Consider the following 24,537-nt stretch of genomic DNA (forward strand, 5'->3'; position numbering starts at 1 on the left):
TCACTTTTACCTTTTATATTTCTGTATTGAGTTCACATGCTTACAATGAGCATGATTTTTTCCTATGTGCACCAGTGAACATGTAGAAATATAATGTATTCCAATTTAAAAATACAAATACACATATTACAATAGGAACATTGATTGACATCTTCAAATATGAGCATTATTTCTGGTTTGTGGGTTTACAGGGGATCTTAATGATCCTTTGCTTATCTGTATTATAATTTTATAAAAAGAATATTAGTGTAATAAAATAATTTACATGTAAATGAAAGTTAATAAGTTGTTAGAATGTAACATACAGGGGCATACGTTGTTACTAAAAAAATGGGCAAGGGTATGTGAACAGGAAAATCACAAAAGAAAATATAGGAACAGCTAATACTCTTAAACTCTTTAATTCCAGAGCATGTACTTTGGCATAAAGTAAGCCCTCAATAACCCAGTAATTCCAATGACTATTTTTTACTATTACAATAATATGTGAGTGTGAAATCTGATTGTGGGATGGTAAAAAGTGAGGTTCATAGAAAGCTATGAAAACTACCCCACGAGGGAAGCTACTAAATCCAGAAAGCCAGAATGCTGCCCAAGGAGGCTGTGTTAAGAGTCCCCGGAAGCAAGTGCTCTCCAAAGGCACCCAATGAACCCCCTGCCTCCCCCGACGGGGAAGCTGTCAGTCATTTCTAACCTGCCAGGATGGCTTCTCTGAGAAGGTCACATATTTTGGTAAACAATAATAGGAGAACAGCAGGGCAGGAAGAGTCAGCAATCTCCACTGAGGGCTCATCTGAAGTTTGGCTTCCTGAGAACTGGTGTTACAAAACAAAGTGATTATTTTATTTGCCATGGGACTAAGAGGAAGAAGACACGGAAACCAGAACGCAAATTCATTGGCGGAAGAGTATTCCGTTTTAAGACGAGGGATATTCACTCCACACTCCAAATCTTTCCTCTCCTCTACCTCCTACCCATTACTACCTTCCCAAGGTGTGTATCATTGAAAGGAAACAGACCCCAGATCCGTCTACACTCCAAACAATACAATCTTTAAAAGATGAAGGGAATGTTGTTTTTATAGAATTTCATTTTTTCATTTTTATTGAAGTATAGTTGATATACAATATTATATTGGTTCCAAGTACACAATGTAGTGATTCGACAGTTATATACATTATTAAATGCTCATCCCAGTATAGTTAGTATCTGTCAACCTTGAAAGATGTTACAAAACTAGTGACTATATTCTCTATGCTGTACTTTTATCCCCATGATTTATATTATGATCGAGATTTTGTGCCTCTGTAATATAGAAGTAATACATAATCTGTAGAGAAAAACAAAATGAAAAGCACATATAATTCTATCACCCTGAAACAACCCCTTTTACTCTGTTGGCAATATGTTCGTTTGTGTCAACATTTCTGAAATCATATATACTTCTATAATTGTTCTCATGTAACCTGTAACATAAGTACTTCCCACGTTGCTACAATCTCTTAATAAAAGTAATTTTTATTGGCTGCGTGCACATGGAGGAGTCTGGGTGGCGAGAAGGGCTGAGGCATGGAAGGAATCGGAAGTCAGTCATCTGGGTCGTATATTCTGCGGCCTTCAGGACAGGGAGCTTCAGGGGACACGTGGAGAACTCTGGAAGAGGCCTTCTCTGCAACTGCGGGGTCCCCTTGACCTCCCCGAGGCCGGAAGACAGCGGTCCTGGCCTCTCCGCTTCTCTTCCCCAAGTCGGGCAAGACAGAGGACACTAAATGTGGTTCTGGTAATCTGAGGTTTCCTCCTCTGGCGCTTCTGGGTGCATGAGAAGGGAATAGGTGATGGTGTTCTCAGCCTGGAGAAAACAGGAGGAAGCAGTGACGGGCCACAGAGAAGTCAAGGACGGAGGCGACGGAAGGGGCACCAGGGGAAGAGAGGAGGAGGGCATGGCGGGGCAGGCTTACCTCCCTTTTGGCAGCCTCTTCGGCGTCAGTGAGAGGGGCTGTGGGCAAAGAGGGCAGAGGTCAGGGAGGGCACTGCCACGGAAGAGGGCCTACCTGCGCTGCTGCTGAAGCTGCAAACAGAGCCCAAAGCAGACCCGAGGCCAGGACGGCTGACCCCGGCTCAGGCCCGCAGGCCAAGCGCTTTGCCCGCCGCCCGCCCTCCGTGCCGCAGACACGGCCTCCCCCACACTGGCAAAGGGGAGCAATCATCTGTGCCGCATTCTTTTCAGAGAGCTGCCGCGTTTTCCTAGAAGAAAGCTTTCGGGGAATCTGCCATACTGGGGAAGAGGTGAGAGGTGGTCAGGGGCAGGGCAAAGGAAAGTCCAGATTTTTGCCAGCGTCAGACTTCAGGGATAAAAGGCCAGTTTCCACACTGGCCACATGTCGTGTGTCTTTGCTGGGACTCGGAGGAATCTGATACTGCACGACATTAAAAAGAAAGACAGTGAGAGTGAGTAAAGGAGGTTGGAGGGAAGGAGAGAAGGAAGCCAGCCACCTAGCCAGTACTTTCCCTGGTGAGTATCTAAAACACACCGCATTCCCTCCTGGTTTTTGTCAATGAACTCACTTTGCCAGCGTAAAAAGCAGCGGAGGAATCTGATACTGCACGACATTAAAAAGAAAGACAGTGAGAGTGAGTAAAGGAGGTTGGAGGGAAGGAGAGAAGGAAGCCAGCCACCTAGCCAGTACTTTCCCTGGTGAGTATCTAAAACACACCGCATTCCCTCCTGGTTTTTGTCAATGAACTCACTTTGCCAGCGTAAAAAGCAGCCTCAGTATTTGCAAAGCCGCATTCCTCAGGAAGTGGGGAGGGAGTCTGAGACAATGCATCTAGTCTCTTCACTCATCCCGCGGACACAAAGGGCCCCTGTGTGCCATGCTCGGAATTCTAGGACAAACCACATTCTGAATTCTCCTTTGCATGCATCCCTCAACAATCCCAGGACCTAGCTCTGCCTTTTGGGAAGCCATCGGCTCCACTGGCTGGCTGTGAAATTAATGCTGTGGGCAATATATTTATGCCAGTGTAGACAGAATCAAGCATCAGAGTGGCCAATCCAGCTGTGTTTGGTTTGGCCGTGGTGCGGACTCAGGCCCGTATCCCCACTTGGCCTGGCCAAGGGACATAAAGGCCTTGCTCAAAGCGCAGCTGGACAGGTGCCATTTTGCTCAAGCTCTCAAATCTGTTGGATCCGCTCTGAGTCACGCTCCAACCAGCCATAGGAGGTGGGGTCCTCGAGGGCCTCTTTTTCCTGCCCATTTCTGCTGTCTGGGGGCTCCAGAGAAAGTGCCAGGATCTTTGTGCCCTGGCTTTACCTACAGCCAGGAAGTTGCCCGGAATACCTGCTCCTTTTAGCCCACCCACCTCCTGGACCGGGGGTTGGATGGTCACTGACTCTCAGAATGTCAGGCCTGGAAGGGCTGAGAGGTTGTCCAGGCCGACTGCCTCATTTCCTCAATGAGGCGACTAAACCTCATGGTGGGGAATGATGCTCAAGGCTCCACTGTACAGTGGTGACAGAGCTGGGGCCAGGCCCACGTCTACTAAACCTACACAAGTGGGCATCAGAACCCAACTTTGCCCACAAAGTGGTAAAGCCCCCTGATTGACCTAGTTCCCCAGAACACCAAGCCCACGTCATCTATTAACATTCCGGTAAGAGCTGAGCCCCAACACCATTGCCCCTTTCACTGCACTCCAGTGCTTATTCCCCAGGCCCCTTCTCCTTTCCTCTTAGAATCCCACACTCCCTTAATCCTATTTACCTCAGATTTAGCTTCTAACCCTCGTGTACCAGCTCTGCCAAAGCCCCACAGAAGGACCCACACATCTAGGATTCCTGGCTCTGGAGGCATCCCCAGGGTTCCTGGCCTCAGACCCTTGGATGTGGCCCTCACTCTCCATCCGGGACAGGCCTGCCTCTTCCCATCCCCAGTGAGGTCCTCTCTCGGCCCAGGAGTTAGTCTCAGAACTGACCAAGCAATTTGAGCCCCCGCCCTCCTCCCACTGCCCCCTCCCTCTCCTCTGCTCCCAGCTGAACTCACACAAGCCACTTCTTGCTGTCAGTCCGTCTGGCAGCCCCAGGTGGGGTGTCATGAGTCCCCAAGGGGGAGCTGCACTCACCTGGCTCCTCAGGGAAGGCCTCTCCCATTTCCCTGCTCTCAGGGGTTCCTAGGAGAGCTAGGAGGGGCACATTGGAGGTTAGTAGGATTATGGGGGGTGCCCTGAGTCTTCAAGCCAGGGACAGGATTGGGCTAGAATCAACACAGACCTTTGCCCCGCACAGACCCTCCTCTCCTCTCCACTCCCCGGCTCTCCCAAACAGGGAGTGCCCTGGCCTGTAACAGGGCTGGTCCAGAGACCCACAGGTCCGCTAAGCTAACCGTGGAGACTCCTGGGACTGCCAGGAAGGCCACTCCACTGCACCTATTAAGGCTTGCTCTGCCTTTAAAAAGCACCTCTTTCTCTATCTACCTATCATCTATCTATCTATCTACCTATCATCTATCTATCTATCTATCTATCTATCTATCTATCTATCTATCTCATCTGTCTATCATCATTTACTTATGATCATGAGGTCCTGGCTAAGAACTGGTTGCAAAATGCTTTGAGAGGTATTAGTAGTATTATTTTCTGTTTCTCAATGGCTACTTTTCCCCTTTCCTTTCCCTAGGTGTCTTTAACTCTCTAGCCAGCTGGCTTTACAGTGTGATGAGCTGTGATAATTTGCATATTAGATGGATTTCTATAGCACCTTCCCATCTCTCTCAGCTCTTTTACATTAGGACAAAGGAGGAAAGAAGCTGCTTTCCAAGAGTGGAAGTTCTTTAGCTGATCTGTCAGTGAACAAATGTCATTAAGCCTCTTGCTGTGTGGCAACCACTGTGCTAGGTGCTGGGGGAAGCCAAGAAGGAAGAGCCTGGCTTCTTGCCCCCCCATGCCCCCCACAGGCTCTTGTCAGCCCCCTTGGGATACAGCTCAGTTCTTTCATGAGCTTACATGGTCTCCAGCCTTTGCCCATCCTTCTGCTGTGCCCCATCTCTCCTCTCCTGCCTTGCGATTTATGGCTTCAGGGGCATGAAGCTGCTTACAGCCCCCTCCTGCGTCTTCCCCTGACTCCCATCTAAGCCACAATCTTCCTCACTTCCAAGCTGTGGTCCCCATGCCTGGCTAACTGCTGCCCACACACATCACCTGCTCCATCCCAACAGCAGCTCATACCTACATGCTGTTCGCTAGGCACTAGGCACGGTTATAAGAGCTTCATCTTTGTGACACCCTTGTTCATCCTTGGAACAACCCAAGAGGTAGGTTCTGTGACATCCTCATTTTCCAGATGAAGACACTAAGGCACAGGGATGCTGACTCACTCACCCAGGCGCATGCGGCTGGTGCACTGGAGCTGAGACTGGAACTCAGGCAGTCCGGGCCCCACCGTGTGCTTCAGTCACTACACAACACTGCCTCCCCATGAAAACCGCTCGAACTGCCCCAGCCAAGGCTGGGTTTTGTGGGGTCTTCTCTCCTCATCATAGCCCGTGCATTTCTGCATTTCTCTAACATCACCCTCATTCCAACATTATAATGATCTTTTTTTTTTTAACTTCTGTCTTCCCCACAATACTGTGAACTCCTTGAGGGAAGGGATAGGACTTCTTTTTCTTGGTATCATCTGTGGTGTCTAGCACAGTGCTTCACACTTAAGCGAGTTTGTTCAAGCCTTACTGAATGAATGAATTATTAAATGAATTATTGAATAAAATACGGGGCTGTATCTGAATGCTAAGGATTCTCTAGTCCGAAGATAAGGGTTCTGGCATTGTTCCAGGTTAGCGCCTTGGCCAGATATAAACTGATGACAAGAGGGACCGAGAGATGCCACAAACCTGAAGTCCGCTTTTGCCTGAGACGGAGCCAGGTTACTATGGCAGCAAGAGTGGCCACTGCGGCAATCCCTATGACCACAGCCACAGCTATCGTCACCAGCGAGGAGTGGCTCGAGCTGGACCCTGGGGAAGACAGACCTCAGGACAGGCAGTACTCGCCCTACCCACCTCCACCCCACTCACCCTCCTCCGACCCTCTAGTCCTGTGCATCGTGTCTGGATCACTCACAGCTGCAACCTTACCTCCTCCCTGCGCAGAATCGTTGTGTGTGGCCTTGTGCCTCCCCTCTACCCAGATTAAATTCCCCACGAATTTAAGAAGGGCACAATGTTGAATGCGTAGGGCAGTGTTAAGAAGGGTTCCTCTTAGCACTCAGGGGTGGAAGAGAGAGGGACCTGAGCCCCCCATAGTTAGAGGCATGACGTCTGGATCCAGCATAGCCCGGCACTGCTGGGAACACGCCATGTCTTTGGGAAAGAACAGGCCCTTGAGCACCGAGAAGAAACGAGGAAAATCTCAGTTCTTAGGAAATCCACGCAGCAGTACGGGAGCTCTGCTCAGCTGCTGTCCTAAGGGTGGGGCCTGCATGAAAAAGTGGCCCATAGCCTTTTCACTTACACCTGGTAGCTGAGGACTCTGAACTGCGACCCCTACTCCTACCGACGTGCCAATACTTAACAAGGACCTCATACCTCTCCTCTTTGATCCAGAGCCCAATTTTGCTGCTGTGGCCATTTTCCAGACATACATGTGGGCCCATATGACCCTAGCACTAACTGTCCTTCAATCGTCTCCCTCCTTCCCACCCTTACAGAGGTCCCACCTTGGACAGTGATGGTCAGAGGCCGGGATGAGTGCCGCATCTGCCCTATGACCCCGGTGCAGTGGTATGAGCCGCTGTGACTGACGTTCGCTCGTGGGATGGAGAAGCTGGAATTCATATGGGAAAATTTCCTGGGTTTTCCGTCCTGGAAGAATGTGACCTTGTACAGAGACTTGTTTTTCCAGCTGTGGCACCTCAACAGGATGGGCTCTGGCTCCTGGAACACCAGGCGAGGGGTCTGGAGCAGCAGCCAGTCTGAAAGACACAAATGGACCACAGGACCTGGGAGCTCTTGGCTCAACTCTGAGACATAGACCGTCCTCGGGGATGGGACCTGATGTGCGCAGGGAAGAGCTTAGGCTTGGAATCAGACAGTCTGGGTCTCTAACTCTGGCCCCATCATCTATGAGCCCTGTCAACTTGGGAAAGTGATTTAACTCTTCTGGGCCTCGGTTTCCTCATCCAAGAAGATGGGCATAATAATACCATGCATCTACAGTAGTTCTGGCACACAGCAGGTATTCAGGATATGCTCATGTTCTCTTTCAAGTCCTGGGAGAAGGCAGGCACAGCCCTGCCCTGCCCAACAGGCCCCTGCAGGAAGGAGACAAGAGACTGAGGTGCAGGAGAGAGGCATCCGCTCTGACGTGGGAGACAGCACGTGAGGGGGATGCAGCAGAGAAGGGTGTCCTTGGGGAGAGCAGGAAGTAATGGACAGCAGCAAATACTGGCTTACTGGGTGGCTCAGCCTCAGCAGGGTCTCTGTCTGAAGGTACCAGGGTCACGATGGGTCATTAGCCTGCTAGGTACATATATTAGCCCCACAATTTTCATCCTTCTACTGATAAAGAAAAAATATTGAATTTTTATTGCATAGGAAATAAAGCCTATTGTACAGGGAATAAGGTGCATTCTCCTATTCCTGACCTCAGCCCATACGTGCCTTTTTTTCTAAAGCTATAGCCCACAGCAGAGTTGTTATTGGAAACAAAGGTAGGGAAGCAGATACCAGGTAAACTGAAAGGAAGCAGGGGGCACAGAAAGAATGACATCAGCCACACGTGTGCCAGTCACTCCTAGTCCCTGCAGCAAATACGCACGGCCAACCAAGTCTCTAACCCCCTGGTGACCCACCAGCCGCGGGTGCAGGAGAAATTGTTCAGTACCGAGGCAGTGAGTGGGAACAGAGAGAAAAGTCGGAGCCACAGCTGCAGTGCGACAGTCCAGAGGGAGGGAGGGCAGAGAGCACCAGATCTTGCTACTTGTGTCACACAAGCTGGAAAACTCTTCATCTCCCCACCCCCGGGGAGGCACACCTGCATTCCGCACACGCCCTGCCTTCCCGCCCTGCCTTCCCGTCCTGCCCATTCCTCCCCTTAGAGAACTGGCCCCCTCGCGAGACACTCCACTCCAGGGTGAGGCTGAGCAGTCGGCTCCCCTAGATCATCTCTTCTATAAAGACTGGAGTAGGGCAGGTGGGAATGCCGAGAACTGTAAGGATTGTTACAGGCAGAACCCCAGAAAATGCCAAAACTGCTGCCATGCAGCATCAGCAACCAGCTCTGGGGCATCTCATCCCTCCCAGTGTCGCCCCTGCAGGAGCTGTGAGGCACTGGAAGAGCCTGCGCTTCCCTGCACCGTCTGCTGGGGCCAGGTTCTCACTGGACAGTGTGGACCATCTGCCTTGGGCCGGTCCCTGCTGGACAGTCACCTTAGGTCTCCTTGAGGACATTTATCTTGGTGCAGATCTTGAGGGCAGGGCCCAGCTTTATGTTCAAAGCTCTCATGAGGTGACCTTTGAGCAGTAAAAGGGCCTTTCCTTCTGTCTCCTGGGAACCAAACGACCTCCGGGAAGCCTTGTAGAGAAGTAACAACCGCCCCCCCCCCCCCCCCCGCCCACCGATGTACTCATTCTGGGTGGCGGGGGCCCCTCAGATCCCCCCTTCCTGGAAGGGTGGGGCACCAAGATCCCAGCTCTGCTGGGCCCCTGGGGCTTCCCCCAGGCCTGTCACCTCCTGCTGGGTGGCACGGGAGCCTCAGGACAGCGGTGCCAGCCCACCTGGCCTGCTGTGTACTTTGAAGGAAAGTTTGAGAATCAGGTGAGGGAAGTGGACTAAGCAAAGAGTAACAGTGATAATTTTCATGAATCACTTTGTACCTCTTCTTTATGGAGAAACTACTTTTGGCCAGGAGCTTTTTACAACCATGAAGCAGTTGAGCAGACATTTCTGAAGCCCTGCAACACAGTTACACCACTTTCACGTAGGGCTGCACGGAGGGCAGGAGGGCAGGAGGGCAGGGAGGTGCCGGTTCTCACCAGAACTGATGACAGATGCAATAGTATCCCATTGAGCAGATGAGGAAACTGAGACTCAAGGATACATGGGTTCATACGTTTCCATGGCCAGGAATTTCCAGGGCCATGATGTCTGCCTATGCCTTTCGACTGTGCCACAAAAGCAGGTTTTCATGAAGTGGAAATTTCCTTCTGCTTCTGTCACACTCCAGCTGCCTATCGGTGGCCTTTTAACCTTCTTGCTCAGCCAGGAATGAGGCAAAACAGCCTACCATTCTGAGGAATCTTAGAACTTCCACCCCATCACAGTATCAAACAGAGGGGGTTGGTGAAAAGGGAAATGAGTGGACAAAAACGACTTCAAACAGCTCATAGCGATGCTTCCCAATAAACAGGCCACCCCCCTTCCTAAAAACCCCTGCCTTGTAAGCAGTTCATCTCTCCCTGTCCTCCCAGACCCTCCCGCCCTTCCTGCACAGACCAGAAATCACGTCCAGATGCACAGGGTCGCTGAGGCTGGTCTGGTCGGTCTGGCACCTGTAGTCCCCGCTGTGGCTGCTGCTGGCCTTGAAGCTGTAGCGCGGCCGGACCTGGGTCCGGATGGAGCTCCCGTTAAAGAACCACTGGGTGGGGGGGTCCTCAGGCGTGAGGGCCCCCCGGCACCTCAGAGTCACATAATCCTCCCGGAGTACGTTGATCCAGGGGGGCTCAAGGTCCACCACAGCCTTCGGGAGATCCACTGAGGGGCGGAGAGAGGTGGCACATTAGGAAAGGGGACCCCAAAGCTTAAGCAGACCCCCGAATTCCAGACAATGAACACCTGCAGTCCTGCTGGGGACATCAGGGGTAGGACTCGGCCCAGAACTGCCCTGCAGCTGAAGGCGGTTCCTCTCAACCAGATACCCCAACACAGGGCACCACTACACGGGGACAACCTAAGCAGCTGAAACTAAAATTGCCTGGCTCTTGATTTTATTTAGAGAGAGGAAGGCGATTCGGGGACTTCGGTACTTTCTGGGATGATACCCACAACCTCCTGCCATAACAGGACCAGCAGATGTGAAGCACCGGTGCCCTGTGACTGCACTTCTCCTGCTTCCCTGGGAGGAGAGGGTGCGGAGCATCTTCTGGGAGCAATTACTCCTGCCTGGCTCTGCCTCCCTCTGGGTGAGTGGTGCATTCAGGACACCCCGAGACAGGTGCTGGGAGCAGAGGGAGAGGGGAGCCGGCGGGGGAGAGGGTGCGGGGGAGCACTTACCAGGTGTCCCAGCCACAGGAGCTGTAAGGGAGAAAGCAAAGATGAGCCTGGAGTTCGGATTCGTGGTTCGGCACTGTGAATGAATCACCTCCTTGCAAAGCCCCTTGATCCCCTTGCTTTTCCCTGTCTCCATGAAATCCACTTGCATTTTCCATGCCTCTACGGTCCAGCTGCGTGTTACTGAAATGGCCCCACGAGCAGGCAGGTTGGTGTGGCTGTAAATTTATGGTCACCATATTCAGCAGAAACGAAACTGCCATTCTGACCCTTTGTTCTAGTAAACCTGCTCTCCTGGTTGCGACGCTCACCGACTCCCCACTCCGCCGCCTTCTGGTCCCCTCTCACTTCAGCTGACTCCAGCCTTTGGAAGCATGTATTTCCGTCCCAGTCTTCCCCAGATAAGTGCCTGTCTTCACCATCTACCCACTTCCTCACTCCTGAGAGCTGCAAGTCATCTTCTATTCCTCTCTCTCTCCCAAACCCCATCCCCCTCACACCTGCATACCCTGTGGATTCTGCTTTCAACTTAGATCTTGAACTTCACTCCATGTCCATCGCCACCACTGTGGTGGTCTAGGTTGCCACCAGCTTTCTCCCCCTCCCAACTGGTGTCCTCACTTCTTTTGTCCTCCTTACAATTCATTTCCCACACAGAAGCTTGGGCTGTCTTTAAAATATCAAATAGATAATGTCAGACCCCTGCTTACAAGCATTCAGCGACCTTCCTTTGCTCTTAAAATGAAATGTAAATATTTGAAAGGCCCTTTCCAATTCATATGTATGCCTTTGTTAGTTTAGTAGAATATAAACTGAAAAAGGGCAATAGCCATCATAATAGTACTGTTAATGCTCTGGAAATCACTTGTTGAATGAGTCTAGGTGGGAGATAAGACAACCCAGAGTTGTATGACAGTAGCAAGTGAAGACAAGGACATGGACAGGACCGAGGGTTAAGAGGCGGAACTCGCACTTGATGAGTTGGGTGGGGGGTGATGTAAGTGGCTGACTAGGAAAAAGGTTATTTGTGCTCACACAAGTATAAATGTTAGAAGGAGAAGAACATTTAGAAGGAGATGATAAGTTGGATTTTGAGAACATTTTGTTTCTGAGCTAGCAGATCAATTTGGAGTGTTCACCTGGTGGATGGAAATATAAAGCTCACAAAAGCAGGAGAGAGGTTCGGAAGTTACTGACAGAAGTCATGGCTGGAAAGCTCGGTGCACAGCATTGGCAGTGAGGCCAGCACAGCAGGAGAGCAGGTAGAGAAGGAGAGACTGAGAAGAGGAGGAAGAGAAGACACAAGAAAGAGATGAGAAAAGGAGAGAGAAGTCACCTGCTTTTTATCCATTCCACATTCAACAAATAGCAGCCAATACTGAATATGGTCACACCTAATACAGTCCTTGTGAGGGAGACAAAGACCTTGTACTTTGGGTCAGGAGGCTCTCTGTCTTGGTCACTGGTAAATCCCCAAGTCCCAGGACAGTGACTACACATAGCAATTTATTTAATGTTTAAGCAGTTTAAATTTGTTCAATGTTTAAAATAGGCAGTTTGTGGAATCTGTGGAAAGGAGAAAGGGCAGTGCACATGTTGCCTGGTAGAGAGGTTGCCACTGTGGGTAATGGGAACATGTTAGCAGGGTGGAATTTGGGCTTATTCAGCAGGCAGTGGAGCACGGAAGGCATTTATAGGGGAGAAAATTAGGGTCTTAGGCCAAGAAGGAGGGCTATTTTCTGACCATATTCTCAGTTGTGAGCCAGCAGCAGAGACTGATGGTGCAGATGGGGGTGGGGGGGTGCAGGTAAGAAAAGATGGGAAAAGTCCTTGGTGATTTTGCAAAAGGGCAAATGGAAGGAAATACTGAAAGCCTCTTGCAGGAGCCATGCCCAGGTGACCAGCACGTTGGCAGCTCTGTTGGCCCTGACAGAGAAGCATCCGGCCTCTCTAGAACTGGGCTTCCCCCCGGGGGATATGAGGTTGTTCAGTGCGCATTCTGCACGCCCGTCTTCCGTCTGTTCCTCCTGCTCATCGGGGAATACTCTCGGTTCCCCACCTCTCCCTCCTGGGCCAGAACCACGCAGCACTAAGAGCCAGGGCTCCCGGAGCCAGCCAGTTACTCTCGGTCACAGCACATGACCTGGAGAGAGGCCTCACATCTGCCTCGGGGGCCATCCTGAGGTGGGTTTGAGGGTGGAGCCCGAGGACTGAGCTTGGGGGACAGCCCCGGCAGTGGGGCTCCTCTAGGTGTCCTCCCGTAAATCCCTTCCCTGAGCAGTGCCAGGCCCCGTCCCCATGTCTGCGCAGTGCAAGGAGGCCCCCATGATACCTCCGGTCTCACAGCTGATGGTGCCCGATTTTCCCGGGTTGTGTATTCTCTGAGCCCCAGTTCGCTGGGTGACCCAAACCCTCTTGTCCTTCCTCCCGGGGATATCTCCCTCCACAGGAAGAAAATAGGCTTCTGCCGCCTGAAGAGGTTTCAGGAGCCCAGAGAAAGGCCACTGCCCCCCAAAATGTGTCCCGTGGCTTCCTCCCCACCCGTCGGCTAAGCATCATGCCTCCCGGCTATGGTTTGGTTCTTGTGACATACAGATTTCTCAGGAAGGGAAGCACCCTGGCCACTCACTCGTCATAAAGTCTAGGTCACTAGACTATCTTCAGCAGGTTCTGATGTGTAGGGTGGCAGGTCATCAGGGGCCTGCATGCCCAGTGAGGTTGGGCAAAAGACATTAAAAAAATGCTGCCAGTTTCATAATGCGCCAAGGCCAGCAGCTTTGTCAGTTCGATCTGCATGAGCCTGCCTCCCCCTCCTGACCTCCCTGACATGCCTCCCGTGCCACCCCTCATCCTTGGCCAAGCTCGGTCACAGCCAAGGTGGCAGCAGCTGAGTTGGGATGGTGCACCTGCCCCTGTTCCAGCTCCTCTGCCCCTCCTGGGCACCCTGACTCACCCAGGAATAGCAGAGCTGTCCACAGGAGCGTGTGGCCCACAGGATGGCAGGGTGTGCCCTCAGCCCTGTCGCTCTCAGCAGCGGGGAGGGGCAGGGATGAGAGGACCCCCATGGGCTCCTGGGACAGGTTGGCTCTGACCTCAGCAGCACAGAAGCCCAGGTTTCTCCTGAGCCTTGATGGATTCCACCCCAGAGGACAGGCAAATTCTGGAGTCCAAAAGAGGAAGCGAAAAGAAATGTTGTTTTATCATAGGCTCCTCCCCTTCCCTCCCTCTTTCCTCTCAACTGCTCCCTCCCTGAAGATTCAGGGCTTCCCAGAATGAATCTGGCTCAGCCCAACTCCAACTTCACAGAAAAGTAGGAAACTGGGCAACAATTTCCTCCTCTTCCTCTGGGGCCTCGGCTGGGCTCAGCCTGTGGGACAAGAAGGGGGATTGTCACCCCAGACTCAGCTCAGAACCTCAGGGAAAGGCAACGGGTAGAGGGTGTAGGCAATCTTCTCCTACTTCTAGGTCCATCTGGGGCCCAGACATTCCTGGAACTGAGCAGAGGGGCTTGAGGCCACCCACCAGCATCTGATTTCCTTTATTAACATAATCCCTGACTCACTTTTGGATTATGGAGCAAAGAGACAGAGGTGTGGAAGGGTGCCACCAGGATGATCACACCCACCCTCTTATTTCCCTTTGTCATTCATTCTCTTACTCACTCCTTCCACAAGTCCCTGTTGAGCACCGATTTGCGTCTCGGGTCTTTATCTTCGGTGCCCTCACTGTGGCGTGGTGAAACGGCGTGGGCTATGCAGATGTATAAGTCTAGTTGTCAGTGCCAGGTAGCTTCTCAGAACATTCAGATTCCTCCTCCGCAAAAGTGAAGACGGTCATGCTCACCCTTCAATCAGGATTTGTCAGCTCTGGTATTATTGCCATTTGAAGTCAAATGCCTGGGAACCCTTCCCGTACACTGCAGGATGTTTACGGGCATCCCTCGCCTCTCCCCACTAGATTCGCATGGCACACCCCCTGCCAAGTCCAGCTGTGAACACAAAAATGTCTCTACACGTTGAGAAATGGTCTCTCGGTGGCAAAACTGGCCCTGATTGAGTAACACAGCAGTCAAGGTTTTTATAAAATAAAAGAGAATTTGTGGGCTAGCAAAGTTCGGTGCTTTGTGGGTACCTAATGAATCATGAATTCTAGCTTCCTTTTCTTGCTTTCTGTCATCATCCCCATCGCCATTTGCTCACCTTCAATAACCCATAGTCCATGAGATATTCTGGGGTCCCCAGGAGAGATGCCTCTTTCTCAAATGCCCTGGCAGGAAGCAAGCTGTAATACTCAAGGAAATGAGACTGTGGAACGTTCTCACACTCTGCAGTCTTCAGAAACCTCAATAGCACTGGCCCCAGTCTAGCCCATCCCACAATGTACCTTCATCCCTTATCTGACGCTTCCGTGGAAAATATTTCTCTACCAATGACAAGACCCTAATAAGTTGATATCAGTACTTTAAACATATCACTAGAAACTGATAAAGTTAATTTGTATATTTAGACCCAGAAATGAAGGCTACCCCATGGCCTGACCCATCTCATAAATCTAAACCTAAGTCTGTGAAACATAAATGAAATAGGTATGGAAATCTGTGAAGGAATCTTCACATACAGCAATCACAGTTCTCCAAGCAGCTTTAGACAGCTCACCTTACCCCAGAAGCAGGAGCTTCTAGCCTTATGCGGAGATCCCTGACCTCCTAGCCGACCGTGTCCTGTTTCCATGAGGCCTCATCCGACACTCTGTGGGACTTGTCCTTGCCCCAGGTCCCTGTGCTCTACACTGTATCCCCCAGTCCGTGGATCGCTTTCCCCTTGAATGAAGAACATCAAATTTGTCACTAAACTGTTTTAGTTTTGTCATTTGACAGTTTTCATAATGAGAATGGGATCCAAAGCGAGCCCCTAAATGCTTCTGGGTCAGCTCTTAGATGTGTGTATCTTAAGATACACACAGAGCCTTTTTGGGGTGCTGTCTCTTCCACTGCTTTCCAAGATCTCTAGTAAATGTCTCTCAGATATTTGACCTATTTTCACATTCTGAGTTCTTCAAGTTTCTTTGTTCTAATCCTTCCTGGTAGAAAATTGGGGTAGGAAAGACTCTAGATTTTTCACAGTGAGACTTAAAGGGCTCCAACATTTGGGTTTGTGGCCAACCTCAACTGAAAGGTGAATGCCTGTGGGAGGTACTGACAGGTTCAGGAACTGGGCTGAGGCAGCTGGCAACAGCATGTCTGGTGGAATTAATGAGGATTATTTCTACAAGGGAAAAATGATGGGTACCCCTCAATCTAAAGAAAGCTTGATGGCAGCCATTAAGGGACTCACAAAGCCCTGAGTTAAGTCCACCGTCATAAACTGCTGGGTACTTGGGGAAACAATTAAGACAAAAATTTAGACTTTTTTGATCAACAGCACATCAAAATCTAAGTAGGTGCAAGTTGGGACTATTAAAAGCCATTAGTGTCTGCCACTATAAATAACTATTCTCATGAAAGGAATAATAGATCTATTGCTAATAGGAATCTTGGAAGCCAAAGCTGCAAAACTGGTGGGCATGGTTCAAGCACTTTAAAGCTGTTAAAGTGCTCACCACCTTAACCCTAAGGCTCTCATGCTAGGATAAATTGGTCACAGAATGGGTTCAATCAACACTAGGTCATCTACCAACCTCAAGAAAATTTCTATGCAACAAGGTAAACTAAAATACCACACAATTTCCAAAAAAGCAGCACATCTGTCTTAGGTATGAATTTGCCTCTAAGATACCCAAGGCTTAGCTAAAGAAGTAAGATCTTCAAGTTTCAAAAAATTAAGCAAGCCACCTTCTAGCACCTGCTTATTTTATGTCAAAGAACTGTCATCCTTGAAGCTGTTGAATCTACAGAAATGACAAAATCTTATTAAGACAACCTAGAATTTAAATAGCCATTATGTGGAACATTCCAACTAGACAGGATCGTATATTTAAGATGTGCACTTGAAAGTAAGGGTTCCCAAATCAAACAAACAGCATGGGATACCTAATTTAATTGGCATGCAGAAGCTTCCAGAAGACTTAAAGACTCCAAAATAGCTTCACTGAAAGATTCATTGCAATAGCCTAATGAAAGGCCAAAGACACAAGAGGTACCTGAGTCAAAAACTGTAAGGCTGATGTGAGTCCTTCTCCTTGCCTCGGTCTTCCTTTACCTGAGGAAGGTTAGATCATAGTCTGTTAATCCCCATCTGAACTGCCTTTCCACTCTGAAGAGACTACAAGACTGTAACCAAAGCCTCCCCATATCTACCCTCAAAGGGGGACCCCCATATGGGCCTTCCTCAGCACAGTTCCTGAACCTGTCAGTACCTCCCACAGGCATTTACCTTTCAGTTGACGTTGGCCACAAACCCAAATGCTGGAGCCCTCTAAACCTCACTGTGAAAAATCTGACAGGACTCCGAGGGACTGATCCTCTGGTAAACTGCTACCAGTTACTCCCTTAAACAGTCAAGGGAAACTAAAATTAAAATTAATGAAAATCCTTGCCAAATTCTGATAGATACTGAAACTACCGCCTACTTTAAACCCTCTCATTCCAGAACTTACAAATGGGATCCAGGGAAAACTGACAGAAGCTAGTGAAGGATAAGAATTCTTACCAGAGCAGCTCTCCCGGATCTAACGCCTGTGAGAGAGGAAAATACAATTTCAGGTTGGCCTTTCCTTGGCAAATTCAGACTTTTGTGAATTTGGTTCTGGGGTACCCATTTGTTGCCAATTCTTTCTTTTCCAGGGACAGCTATTGCCCCCTTGTTTGTCTCATTTTGTGTCCTGAGAGCTTGACTTGACACCCATCAAGTTGAAGCCCCCAGGATGTGGTCGGACAGAAAGGTGGATTGCACCCCATTTTCAGCTGCGGTCCCACTGAGTGTCACCAGCTTTAGGGGAATTGTCGAAATCTTTCTTTTTTTGGCTATCTTTGGGAGTGGCTCTGAAGCTTCGCATCCAGAAAAAGGTTTAACGTCTTTTGCACCCTCTCTGGGCCTGCCTTTTGGGTCCATAGGGCTGTTCAATACTGCCAGGAATATTTGCTGTTTGTCCCAGCTGGAACCTGACAAGGTATTTGCAAGAACTTTTTAAAAGTATCTCTATAGTCAGAAGTTGGACAACTTGGATGCTGTACTCAGAGCCTGATATGAAGTCTTTTAAAAGGCCTTGTCCCCTGAGCTAAATGAAACTGTGTACCCAGAGTTTGTGTCCAAAGACATATAGCTATAAATCTAGAACATAGGATTCTTTTAATTTCTAACCTAGCTGGAGATCTTCTCCTTGATATAAAGAATCCAATTGAAGATAATATAGGTGGATGGGTGGGCCCTTTTATGCCCACCCTTTTATGTCATTCATGTTGCATCCCAAATCTTTGAGGAATTAAAAACAACTGTCCTTGCCTTATAAATGTAGCCTTTACAAGGGCAGAAATGCAGCTCTGGAAGCAATTCAAAGCTCATTTATCCTTTCTGCCAATCCCAAAACCTCTCCTAGTCATTTCAAAATGCTTGTAGGTATTATTATAAAATTCCGAATTAAGGAAACCGACGTCCTCCTTGGAGGAACTTGCATTCTTCCCCTGTACCTTTGAGAGATAAATAGTCCACCCAGTCTTCTCTGGGAATTCCTGTCTGTATTTATCTCTTTGAAATTCAAACTTTAGGGAGACAATTCTTTTTTTTTTTTATGCGTACTTCACAATTTTTTTGGGGGGGTACGTACTTCACAACTGAAAAAAGGCTTCACTTGACATCCTATACAAATGCTAGAGACCTCAAAATCAACCTTACTAGGATGAGAAACTGCCTGCGTCATGAAGTAGGCTGCTGCCACTCAAGACATTGGAACAATAACCCTGGTCCCTTCCCCTCTCGTCATGAATCCCTTTCTTCCCTTTGCATTGGCTTTACCATTCTTCTTTCTCTTATCGTTAATGTACAGTTACTTGAACAACATTATGATTACTAGATTTTCCCCTATTATCAAGTCCCCCCCCCCACCATACCCCATTACAGTCATTGAGGGAGATCATTTTTATCAAAAAAGAAAAGGGAAAGGCTATTTGGAAACTAGGCAAATGAAAAATCTTGAAAATATTCAAAAATATTAGAAAGAAGTTTAAGCTATCTGAACAGTTAACATTAACTTATTCCATCCATTATAAACACAGTTTGAGTCCAACCGATGAGTTTTGCATTGTCATGGCTGTCTCATAGCTGAAATTTAAAAATGAAAGCTGTAAGATCTCTGCTTGCATCTGTCTGTATGTTTATGTATGTCTACATATACATGCATTACAAGTATGCCATTTATTCTACCTTCAGATGGTATTGCCAAAATTAATTGACAATTATATCTATTAATTGATATAAAGAAGAATAATTGCTTGTATCAATCAAGCATACTCTAAGAAATATGGACATTAACTCAGATGTTTTTCAAGTTCACATGACCTAGGATGATCTTTGGTAAATAAAAGCTAGTTTATTTTACCTGCTGATTTAGTTAAAACAAGCACGTCTTTAGAGTTATAAGCATTAAATATAATACTTTTATTCTACCTAGCTTTACTAAAAGTCAAATAAGCTACCTGTTATAGAATTTGTCAAGAAGACAGGAAGCTTTCATGAATAATCTAAATGTAATTGTTAAGAACAATTAATGTAAGGTAAAATTTTATAAATGAACTTTTCAAGAATAATTATGCTTTGTTGTATGTCTACATGAAAATAGTTTCCAAGATTTTTTGGTAATCTGAAACCTTAAAGTTTTACAAGGTAAGTTAAATGATGGCTATTCATTAAATATCGAAGTCATTTTAAATAAGAAAAAACAAGGAATCATTAATTACTGATTAATTAAGCAATTAATTATTAATGATTAATTATTCACTTTTAGCTTCCTTTTACAGAAGAACTAAAGCCATTTGGGTCTATTAGTAAATGTGTTTTGTGCCACATAGGAAAATTTACTATGAGGAAAAATATACTTCTACAAATTATGAAATAAATTTGTAAATTTACCAATCCATAGAATTCTAGTGTAACTAATGGTCTGAAATTACTTACTTCTTAGTTTTCACTAAGAATTCTAAGCAATTCACCAGAATTGTAAGGATTGTTATGAATTCTAATTAGTATATATAATTACCACTACCAGAAATAATAAGGGAAAATTTCTATGCAAGGATAGTTTTAGTATACAAAGCAGAATGTGTATTGGGGAAGAAAAGGTATGAGACATAGAGTTGTGTTTTTGGTAAGGGAAAAGTAGAGTAATTTTGTCCTACAGTAAAATGATTGTTCCATAATGAGAAAGAGTTAAAAAAAAAGGACAAAACCTGAATGGATATTTTTAAAAGTTGTAGAATGTTTGAAGAACAAGAACCTTGGGAAAGGAATTTTAGTTGTGGCCAAGCTAGCTAAGATTGAAATGGATCTATTTAAGTTTTTTAAAAAAATAATTTTAATATAAAAAATACACTGGTGCAAAAATAGAATTTGGTTTTCTCACTGTTAAGAGGAAAAAGTTTTCCTGGACAGTTGGTCTTCTCTTAATTCTTAATAGGAGATTGTGAAAGTTTGTGGAGGTTTTGGTGATTTGTTGTTCATTTTATTTACCTTTTGGGTAATCTACCTGGAGAGCAAACATTTGTGTCTTACCAAAATTATTTCCTGTGCTTCATGTTGTCTTTATCAAGTCTTCGGTTACTTAAGAAAACCCAGTCTTCTCAACATTAGAAGTTATTTTTTTCACAGCTGTGTATCCTTCTGTATTTGCCTTTAAAATCTTCAATTGTTTTTTGTTAAATAGATAATTAAGTATTATTTCATAATGGTCTATGATTCTATTTAGTCAAATGTTCAAATCTTTTGCCATTTTGACAACTTCCAAAAATCAAATTCTAAATGTCTTTTTGACCTCAAAGTAACACTGAGATTTCCTAGAGGGTTCTTGGAAATCTCAAAAGATTTGTCTCTCACCTTGTGCTGTTGAACTAATTAGGTTTACCTGGTATGTTAAATTACATGGGAAACACTGTCAAATAAAAGTGATGATAAGCTTCTTGTGCTATGTGCAGATGGACATAAGTTCCTAAAATAAGTATTCCTACGTTGTTTAAAGGTTTCACGCTTCTAGAAATTTGCCAATACTCTCATCCAATTATTCCAAATCATTGTTATGCCACATAAATAGCGACATTTCCTTATCAAATGAGCCCTCATCTGATCTTTATCCATGGACATTTTAAAGTCTTTTGTCATTTATAGCCATTGTTTTACTCTGGCATATTTGCAAAAGTAAGACTCACGGAAAGGACTCTCCCAAGAATTCTTGACCACTGACACTGCTGCCAAATTACAAGGTGCAGAAATTTGGGTGCATACTTACTAGGATGAGAAACTGCCGGCATCATGAAGTAGACTGATGCCACCCAAGACTTTGGAACGATAACCCTGGTCCCTTCCCCTCTCATCATGAGTCCCTTTCTTCCCTTTGTATTGGCTTTACCATTCTTCTTTCTCTTTCTTCTGCTTGGAAAAATAATGCTATCCTTTGTATTTCTGGGGGTCTTGTAAAGGAAGAAAGCTGCCTGATTATTGGGTTTTCCATGAAAGACCCTACTTGGCCCATGATGCTGGTCATCCAGTATTTTTGCCTGGTATGAACCTCTCTCTGATTTCCAATGCCTCAGTTTCTCTGGACCAAATGAAGCCCCCTCTATATCATGTCAGACTCCCTAAACCTGACCCAGCAATTACATGCCTCCACTTAATAACTAATAGAAAGAGAAATCAGAACAATACTGTCTATGCAGTCTACAGATTCTTAAATCTTACCAGCTTCCAATTCAGAGCCTTGGCTGACCACTTTGCACTCCTGTTCCAGTAGCCTCCATCACAGGTATACCTTTTTTGATGGCTCTGCCTATGGTCCTTCTGGATTTATCTTTACCTTTGGAGGACTACTGCCCCTCATGAAAGGAAGCTTAATGTTTAAGTAGATGGGAAATGGTGGGAAGCTGTGGTCTGAACTGACTATTCACATCTCTGGCTGTCGCTAAATAGACAGGCTCCACATTGGGCTGCACCTCTCAACCTACATTACAGACTCAAACGGGAATTACCAGGAGGCTTTTATGATTCAAAATTCACTTCCTTTGGCAGACACCTACTCCCCTGGCTAGGAATAAATGTAAATGATCAGCAACCTCTCCTTCACTCTTGAGGATATGACTGAATCTGCTGCTAAAACAATAGTTTCCCAACAAAAATACCTAGACTGTCTGGCCAAAGTTGTTCTTGTCATGGGACAGTCCATGATTTCCTTTTAGCTAAGCAAGAAGATGTCTGTGCTGTGGCCAACATTACTTGCTGCACTTAATTAACAATTCTGGTAAGGCTGAGACTCAGCTACATAAGATCACTGAACAAGAGACTTGACTTAATAAAGTCAATCCTTTGATGGGCCTTTCTCTGATCTGTTTGATCTAAACTGCCTTGAGTCATGGGGACTGGCTTTGGCGTGCCCCTCACAGGTTGGGTTATTATTCTGCTTATAGTCATTCCAGTAGTCTGCCTGGGGCACCGTATTCTCACAAAAAGCTTTAAATGCATGTGTGCGGCTGATGGTGACCACACAGATGACCTTCCTTCCCCGAGAATGTCAAAAAGCAGGATTGAGAAAACAGCCAACTAAGGGAACTGAGACTTAGATACCCTAACCTATGAATTCACATCCAATCGAGAGATTAAAGCTGGCTTCAATATCAACAGGTAGTTGCTCAGAGTGACATTAATACCTTGAATTTTTATCAATACTTTCAGTACAGCTGACAGTGTGATCAAAAGGGAGGAACTGATAAAGTTCATTCATATATTGGGGCTCACAAAACGGAGGCCGCTCTGGCCTGACCCATACCACAAACCTAAGCCTAAGTCAGCCTGCACTTCCATCTGTCAAGGGAACCTCACATAAACCCACCACAGCCTTCCGACACAACTTTAGCTAGCTTATTCTACCCTAGAAAATAGGACCTGCTAGCCTAATAGGAATACCCCTGACCTCCTAGCCATTTACGCCGCATTTCCACATGGCTTCTTCTAACACTCTATAAAAGTTGCTTTTGTCAAAAAAAAAAGTTGCTTTTGCCCAAAATCCCTCAGGGAAGAGTGTTTCACTGCATGTGAGGAGACACTGTATTCCCTCAGTCCATGGATTGTTTTCCCTTAAATGAAGGACATCAAACTCATTCCTTAATTATTTTAGTTTTGTCATTTAACAAAACAAAAGCACAAAGTGATGTATAGTTAACACACAAGGAAACCAAAATTAATAGTTCCTATGTAAGTATATGAATGCTGCTAAGGAGGAAGTACTATAATCGCAGAAGGTAAACAAAGTCATCCTCATTTGCACATGAAGAAATGATTAAAGGATAAGTTGAGGCGTATTAAAATTTTTAAGAGTTTATTTGAACAAAAAAAGTCAGGCAGTGCCAAACCTGGAAGTTAGGCATGCTACCCCAACAGGAGCTTGGAGAAAGACTTTCACAGAGAAAAAGTGGAAGCAAAACAAGGAAATTATTTGATTGGCTATAGCTTGATCATTTGCATTTTGGGGAAAAGCCAAATTGGCTGTTTGTGATTGGTTGTAAATGGAAGCTGACGATGCCACTCTGAAATATACCTCTTGGCCATAAGGATTATCTTGAGCTGATTATTTTTAAGAAACAGCAGACACAGGAGAACCTCTGAAAACTGAAGAGTTCGCCTTTCTAAGGAAAATTTATGTTCATGAGAGAAATCTCCATTTGTAAGGGTGCCTCCCTCTCTATACGAAGAAGAGAAGCATGACTAAATTATAAGAAACTCTTATCAGAAGAGAAGGCACCCAGTTAAATCTTCAGAACAACCATGCCCTTGTTTACTGTGCTTTTCCTGGCAACCTCTTATAAGGGGCCTTCTCACACCCCACCCAACATCTTTCTTTTGATTTTAGCAGAAGGTAAGGTATTTAAGGTGATGGCTCCAGCCCTTTCAGAGTTACTCCATTTCCTTGGGTATCTCAGGAAATGTATACAAGAGGTATACATGTTATTAAACTTATTTGTTTTTCTTCTGTTAGTCGGTCTTCTATTAAGTGGGGAAGAAGAAGGGTCTCAGCCAAGACCCTATAAAGATAGAGGGAAAATTAGTTTTCCTCCCCTATGAAACCAAAATAGAACTAGGAGTCTCCTTCCCATCATATCTGGGAAAAGACTAAGGGCTGAAATACAAGATGTTTCTAAAAGAAAATGGTTACAAATACAGGGACATAGAGTATTTATTGAAAAATATGTTAATGAGAAAGGAGGCTTCTTTGAAAGAAGAGCTTGAATGTTTTAGTCTGCATACCAAATGATTTCACTTATATGTGGAATCTAAAAAACCAAAACAAACAGAAAAGAAATAGACCCACAAACACTGACAACAGACTGTTGGTTACCATAGGGGAAGGGGCGTCAGGAGGGGGTGAGATAGGTGAAGGGGATAAAGAGGCACAAAGTTCAAATTATAAAATAAATCAGTCACAGGGATGGAAGTACAACATAGAGAATATAACCAATAATATAATATCTTAGTATGGTAATAGCATAGCTACACCTACAATGGTGGGTATTTAGTAATGTATATAATTATCAAGTTACTATGTTGTACCTCTGAAGCCAACATAATATTGTATATCAACTATATTATGAAAACAGACTTGATAATAGGAAAAAAATAAAATGTTTGTGACTAGGAATAGAAGGTATGGATAATTCAAAAATCAGGAAAGTCCAGTGATTAAGAGCATGGACTTGCCAGATAGACCCAGAATCAAAAGCCACTTGCTTACCAGCTGTGTAATCTCAGATACATTATTCATCTTAAGTCTGTTATCTCATCTGTATAATGAAGGTCACATTAGTACAATAGTACTCACCTTATAACGTTGGTAAGATTAAATGAGAAAATCCATGAATAATGCTGTTAAAAAAATTCAATCTGAGTAATATTGGAAGATCTTACTGGCTTTATTCAATGATTCATTAATTGGGAAGCATCCAATCTAGCTGGTAGAAAGGAGCTTTGAGGAGCTGTGCAAAATGTCAGACTTTTATAGGGCAGAAGGGGACAGGAACAAGGAAGCCATACAGACCAAAAGGCAGATTGGTTATGGCACCGTTACCTTTAGAAGCTGGCAGGAGTC

The 24,537-nt window shown here is 46.0% G+C and overlaps 1 protein-coding gene across 16 annotated transcripts; it reads right to left on the reverse strand.

Annotated features, from left to right (window-relative positions):
* Positions 1-1,072: 1,072 nt before the first annotated feature.
* On the reverse strand, positions 1,073-24,429 carry FCGR2B (Fc gamma receptor IIb). 16 transcript variants are annotated; one of them, XR_012124811.1, is made up of 14 exons: positions 24,271-24,429; positions 16,911-16,936; positions 16,402-16,460; positions 14,919-15,082; positions 13,926-14,107; positions 13,217-13,423; positions 10,267-10,287; positions 9,490-9,747; positions 6,713-6,967; positions 5,889-6,011; positions 4,044-4,179; positions 2,749-2,886; positions 1,959-1,996; positions 1,073-1,849 (listed from the first exon to the last, which is right to left on the reverse strand). XR_012124811.1 is itself a non-coding variant. In XM_037023882.2 (9 exons), exons 2-9 carry the CDS (start codon positions 13,326-13,328, stop codon positions 1,766-1,768), a joined length of 948 nt encoding a protein of 315 aa, XP_036879777.2. In that variant the 5' UTR covers positions 13,329-13,423; positions 13,926-14,311; the 3' UTR covers positions 1,073-1,765. The 16 variants fall into 16 exon arrangements, 4 of the variants coding, with proteins under 4 accessions (XP_036879777.2, XP_073077179.1, XP_036879778.2 ...); XR_012124812.1 differs by lacking the exon at positions 14,919-15,082 and having other exon boundaries at positions 13,926-14,073; XR_012124813.1 differs by lacking the exon at positions 14,919-15,082 and having other exon boundaries at positions 13,926-14,076.
* Positions 24,430-24,537: the final 108 nt, after the last annotated feature.

The sequence above is a fragment of the Manis javanica genome, chromosome 14, assembly GCF_040802235.1.
Source record: "Manis javanica isolate MJ-LG chromosome 14, MJ_LKY, whole genome shotgun sequence".
Lineage (NCBI taxonomy): Eukaryota > Metazoa > Chordata > Mammalia > Pholidota > Manidae > Manis > Manis javanica.

What these genes read in the sequence shown, in the direction of transcription:
- FCGR2B (XM_037023882.2), bottom strand. Translation starts at nt 13,328, where the DNA reads ATGGGGGTCCTCTCATCCCTGCCCCTCCCCGCTGCTGAGAGCGACAGG. An exon ending in GCATCTGGACGTGATTTCTG is followed by an intron (nt 6,968 to 9,489) that starts GTCTGTGCAGGA and finishes TGTGTCTTTCAG; the next exon opens with ACTGGCTGCTGCTCCAGACC. An exon ending in TCTGACCATCACTGTCCAAG is followed by an intron (nt 6,012 to 6,712) that starts GTGGGACCTCTG and finishes TGTCTTCCCCAG; the next exon opens with GGTCCAGCTCGAGCCACTCC.